This window comes from Danio rerio, chromosome 3 (assembly GCF_049306965.1).
Source record: "Danio rerio strain Tuebingen ecotype United States chromosome 3, GRCz12tu, whole genome shotgun sequence".
NCBI lineage: Eukaryota > Metazoa > Chordata > Actinopteri > Cypriniformes > Danionidae > Danio > Danio rerio.
Window position 1 is genome coordinate 60,132,868 of NC_133178.1, and position 6,000 is coordinate 60,138,867.

General features: G+C 39.4%; 1 protein-coding gene across 1 annotated transcript in view; it reads left to right on the forward strand.

The window, feature by feature from the left end:
- Positions 1-5,539, forward strand: part of cacng5b (calcium channel, voltage-dependent, gamma subunit 5b) — a 29,199-nt gene extending 23,660 nt beyond the window's left edge. The window contains exons 4-6 of the mRNA XM_002661274.7: positions 501-641; positions 708-853; positions 3,925-5,539. Of these exons, the coding sequence (XP_002661320.2) occupies positions 501-641; positions 708-853; positions 3,925-4,182 (545 nt within the window). The 3' untranslated portion in view covers positions 4,183-5,539. The remainder of the gene's footprint in view (positions 1-500; positions 642-707; positions 854-3,924) is intronic.
- Positions 5,540-6,000: the final 461 nt, after the last annotated feature.

Sequence of the window (6,000 nt, forward strand, 5' to 3'; positions counted from 1 at the left end):
CAAGTGGTAATTGTAAGGGGCATCACGGTGACACAGTGGGTTGCACGATTGCCTCACTGCAATAGGTCACTGGTTCGCGCCTCAGCTGGGTCAGTTGGCATTTCTGTGTAGAGTTTGAAAGTTCTCCCCATGATCTCGTGGGTTTCCTCCGGGTGCTCCGGTTTCCCCCACAGACATGTAGTATAGGTGAGTTGAGTAAACTCTATTATCCGTAGTGTGTGTGATTGAGTGTGTATGGCGGTTCATTCTGCTGTGGTGACCCCAGATTAATAAAGGGACTAACCTGAAAAGAAAATGGATGAATGAATAGTAATTGGAAGAAATGAGATGCAAGCAGAGCACAGCTGTTTGTAAAGCCTTGTAAAGCATACAGCGCCATCTGCTGTTTAAAACAAGGCTCAGAACAGTGATGCATTTACACAAATATCGGTACAGAAATGACAATTTTGTCATTGGAATGAACTGTGATATATGTGTGATTATTGTTTGTTTTTTTTCAGAGATGATTCGTTCAGCCACACCTTTCCCTCTGGTCAGTTTATTCTTCATGTTCATCGGTTTTGTGCTCAACAACATCGGACACATTCGTCCTCACCGCACCATCCTGGCGTTTGTGTCGGGGATCTTCTTCATCCTCTCAGGTACGGTAAACTCCGGCTGTCCTTCATTCAGATGTACACTCAGACTTATGTGAGTGTGTCACTCAGGTCTGTCTCTGGTGGTGGGGCTGGTTCTCTACATCTCCAGCATCAACGACGAGATGTTCAACCGGACCAAGAGCAACGAGGCCTACTTCAGCTATAAATACGGCTGGTCGTTTGCATTTGCTGCCATCTCCTTCCTGCTCACTGAGGTAAAATGCGTCCATTTACTGTCATCATTCTCTCATTGTCTCCGTTATAATGGACTTCACAATGATCTGAACTCCCTCACACTGTTCATTCAGCCTGAATGGTTTGTAATTTCAGTTTAACTTTAACATAAAATAAGGTTAAAGGAATGTGAACGGGTTCAGTCCAATTTAAGCTAATTCCTCCATCTTACAAGGATTAACACACATTGTGATTAAATCTTCTTAATGGAAAAAATATGTCATGTATAATGACTGCTCAGTGCTCTTTCTGTGGTTCAGTACTGCTCTACATAAAGGCAACCCTCACTTTCTATGATGCTTTATAGATATCACCCCAATTTGATCGTATCACCCCAATTTTATCCTCCTTACACTGGCTGACTGTTAGATTTTGTATTGAATTTAAAATATTAGGTCGCCAAAGCAAAATGAACTGCCAACTATTCCAGCATATGTTTTACGCAGCAGATGCCCTTCCTACTGCAACCCAGTACTAGGAAACATGCACACTAGTAGTCACACAAACATACACTACACCCAATTTTGTTTACCCAATTCACTGTCTTTGGATTGTGGGGAAAACTGGAGCAACACGGGGAGAACAGGCAAACTCCACACAGAAATGCTAACTGGCCCAGCAAGGACTTGAATCAGTACCTTTTTGCTGTGAGGCGACAGTGCTAACCACTTAGCCACCATCCCGCCCTATTACTCTGACATTCATTTTCTTTTCAACTTAGCCCCTTTATTAATTTGGGGTTGCCAACTTATCCAGCATATGTTTTATGCAGCGGATGCCCTTCCAGCTGCAGCCCATCACGGGGAAACATCCATACACACTCATTTACGCACACACTATGGACGATTTAGCTAACCCATTTCATCTGTACCACATGTTTTTGGGCTTGTGGAGAAACCCGGAAGAAGCCCATGCGAACACGGGGAGAACAAGCAAACTCCACACAGAAATGTCAACTGACCCAGCCGGGACTCGAACCAGAGACCTTCTTGCTGTGGGGTGATTGTGCCACTCACTGCGCCACCGTGCTGCCACTTTACTCTGACATGTTTAATGTAAACATTAACTGTAAGTGAGGACCTTCATGGCACTACATATGCAGGGGCATGGATTACAAAAGTGCTTCATTTAAAATGAATGGTGGTTTAAAACAGGGGTTCCCAAACTTTTCAGCCCGCGACCCCCAAAATGACAATGCCAGTGACTCGCGACCCTCAATGTCCTCTGAGGTGGTTATAAATACAGAAACCTTGCATGCAATGGCGCACAGACACCAATACACCCAGGTATATTCTTTATTAATTTTTTGATTTGTGTCAGTGCTGTAAATGGGCCAGAAAGTTTAACCTGGTATAAAAGAAATCTGCTGCATCTGACGTTATTGCTGTGTCTTTAATATAATATAATTACCCCAGGGGTCGCAATCCAATAGAACTAGTAACTATAAGCTATTATAGTAACTAACTAAAAATGACTATTTTTTTTCTCTTCAGTAGGTTAAAATATGGTTATATTTTATAACCATATAAAATATAACCATATTTTGAGAACCCCCACTTTGAGAACCACTGCTTTAAAATGTCCTTGAGCCTGCTGTTCATGTAAGTGTGGGAAAACCCTGGTAAATGCAGTAAATGGGATTTAAATAGAAAACATTTTTTGTACCCCTCACGTTTTAAACCAAAGTTACACCCTTGATGCAGACACTGCTTTTTAAAATGTAGTTGCTTGGATTTTGTTGTGACATCAGCTATCTTGTTTCTTGGAAATTCATTCCTTCATTCATTTTCTTGTTGGCTTAGTCCCTTTATTAATCCGGGGTCCCCACAGTGGAATGAACCACCAACTTATCCAGCACGTTTTTATGCAGCGGATGCCCTTCCAGCTGCAACCCATCTCTGTGAAATATCCACACACACACTCACACACTATGGACAATTTAGCCTACCCAATTCACCTGTACTGCATGTCTTTGGACTGTGGGGGAAACCAGAGCACCCAGAGGAAACCCACGCGAACGCAGGGAGAACGTGCAAACTCCACACAGAAACGCCAACTGAGCCGAGGTTCGAACCAGCGACCTTCTTGCTGTGAGGCGACAGCACTTCCTACTGCGTCGCCATGTTTCTTTGAACTTAAACAAAACTGAACAAGCAGACTTTGTCACAAGACAGAGCAGATGTCACAAAGGCTGAAGAGAGCACTCTGATTGGATTTTCAGCAACAAATCAGAGCGCAAGATCAAAAACTGAAGTGATGTAACCAAGTTAACGATTCAAGTGAAGAAGAAACACACAATTTTTATAATAACAAGATGGAAAGTAGGGGTGGCGCAGTGGGTAGCACAAACGCCTCACAGCAAGAAGGTTGCTGGTTCGAACCCCAGCTGGGTCAGTTGGAATTTCTGTGTGGAGTCTGCATGTTTTACCCGTGTTGGCGTGGGTTTCTTCCGGGTGCTCCGGTTTCAGTCCAAAATCGTGGGACAGATCAAAGGGGAGTGGTCATTTTAAAGTGTGTGTGTGTGTGGTGGTGGTGGGGGGGTAGCTGTATAAAATCCAAAAGTTTACATTCTTAATCACTTGTTTCTAAATGGTCTGTCTCTAAAAGTGAGGGGGACACATCCCCCGTCCCCCCCGGTTGCTACGCCCCTGGTATTAGGAATGAATTAGGTAAGCTAAATTGTCCGTAGTGTATGTGTGTGAATGAGTGTCTACGGATGTTTCCCAGTGATGGGTTGCAGCTGGAAGGGCATTCGCTGCATAAAACATATGCTGGATAAGTTGGCGGTTCATTCCGCTGTGGTGACCCCAGATTAATAAAGGGACTAAGCTGAAAAGAAAATAAATGAATGAAAGAAGGAATGCATAAAATGCCATTTAGCATGCTCATGTTCTTCTTTATACATCGAATATATTTAAATAAACTGTATATCTTTGCTCTTTATAAATACATTTCTTAAAGCGTTTAGTTATATTAAGCACATCGTACCATCTAATTTTTGCCTCATTGAAGAGCATTTTCCCAGTTCCTGTGTGTGTTGTGTTGTGTTCAGAGTGCAGGTGTGATGTCCGTGTACCTGTTCATGAAGCGCTACACAGCAGAAGAGATTTACCAGCCTCACCCGAGCTTCTACCGGCCACGGCTGAGCAACTGTTCCGACTATTCAGGCCAGTTCCTGCACCCCGAGGCCTGGACACGAGGACGCAGCCCATCAGACCTGTCCAGTGACACCTCGCTCCAGATGAACGCCAGTTACCCTGCCCTGCTTAAGTGTCCCGACTACGACCAGGTGTCATCCTCACCCTGCTGAAACACACACATACACACACACACACACATGCACACGCCAGCAGACGGACTGACTGAATGAGTGAATAAATGGTAAAGCTCTTGTCCTGCAGTGAGAGTGCAGGTCCAGCAGGCGGCGCTGCAGGATTTCAGTTTGTAGCAATTCACACTGCTAACATGTGGAGTTAAAGTGACAGTGCACCCAAAAATTAACATTCTGTCATTCTTAATTCATTGTTTACTTGTCACAAACCTGTTTGACTTTCTTCTGTTGAACACAGAAGAAGATATTTTGAAGAATTTTGGAAACCTGTAACCATTGACTTCCATAGTATTTGTTTTTCCTACTATGTATGTCAAAGGGATTATGCGTTCAATTTAAATGAATTAAATGAAATTAAACGATGTTTATTCGCCCTAAAATAGTTTTTAAAAATGTTTGTTACATTTAAAGATATTTAGAAAAATGTTGGAAACCTGTAACCATTGACTTTCATAGTATTTGTTTTTTCTACTATGTATGTCAAAGGGATTATGCGTTCAATTTAAATGAGTTAAATGAAATTTAACTTGATGTTTATTCGCTCTAAAATAGTTTTAAAAAATGTTTTGTTACATTTAAAGATATTTTGAAAAATGTTGGAAACCTGTAACCATTGACTTTCATAGTATTTGTTTTTCCTACTATGTATGTCAAAGGGATTATTCATTAAATTTTAATGAATTAAATGAAATTTAACTTGACATTTACTCGCAATCAAATGGTTCAAAAATGTTTTGATCAATTTGAAGATATTTTGAAGAATGTTGGAAACCTGTAACCATTGACTTTCATAGTATTTGTTTTTCCTACTATGTATGTCAAAGGGATCATTAATTCAATGTAAATGAATTAAATGAAATTTAACTTGACATTTACTTGCCATCAAATGATTTAAAAGCATTTTGATCCAGTTGAAGATATTTTGAAGAATGTTGGGGACGGGTATAAGATAATGACTTCCATACTAAGAAATGAAAGATATAACATTACTCATTATGTTGAAGAATTATTAGCCCTCCTGAATTATTAGCCTTCCTGTACATTTGTTTTCCAATAACTGAAATACATTTCTAAAGATAATATATTCAATAATTAATTTCTAATACCTGATTTCTTCTGTCTAAACCATGATGACAGTAAATAATATTTTACATGATATTTTTCAAGATACTAGTATTTAACTTAGTGACATTTAAAAGCTTCACTCGGTTAATTATGTAAGTAAAAGTAATTAATCAAGTCATTGTATGGCGATGGTTTGTTCTGTAGACAATTGAAAAAAAAATCCTTAAGGGGGCTAATAATTTTGACCTTAATGTTTTTTTTTTTTTTTTTTAATAAATGAAAAACCTCTTTTATTCTAGCCGAAATAAAACAAATAAGACTTTCGCCAGAAGAAAAAATATTATAGGAAATGTTGTGAAAAATTTGGAATTCTTCCTCTGTCAAACATCATTTGGGAAATATTTGAAATAGAAAATGTAATTCATAGGAGGGCTAAGAATTTTTACTTCAACTGTATGCGTGTCAATGGTTACAGGTTTAACATTTTTCAAAATAACACATTTTGTGTTCAACAGAAAAGAAAAGAACCTCATAAAGGTTTGAAACCATATGAGGGGTTGTACATTTTCATTTTGGGTGATCAAATCTCTTATCTTTTTTCGTAACAATATGAAAGTTGTTTTCTTAACAGTGTCTTAAACACACTTACTAAAGTCATTATGATGTTTTTTTAATCTTATTAACATTCAGTGTTGCTTTTAACACTGACAGAATGTAACAGAATATATTATA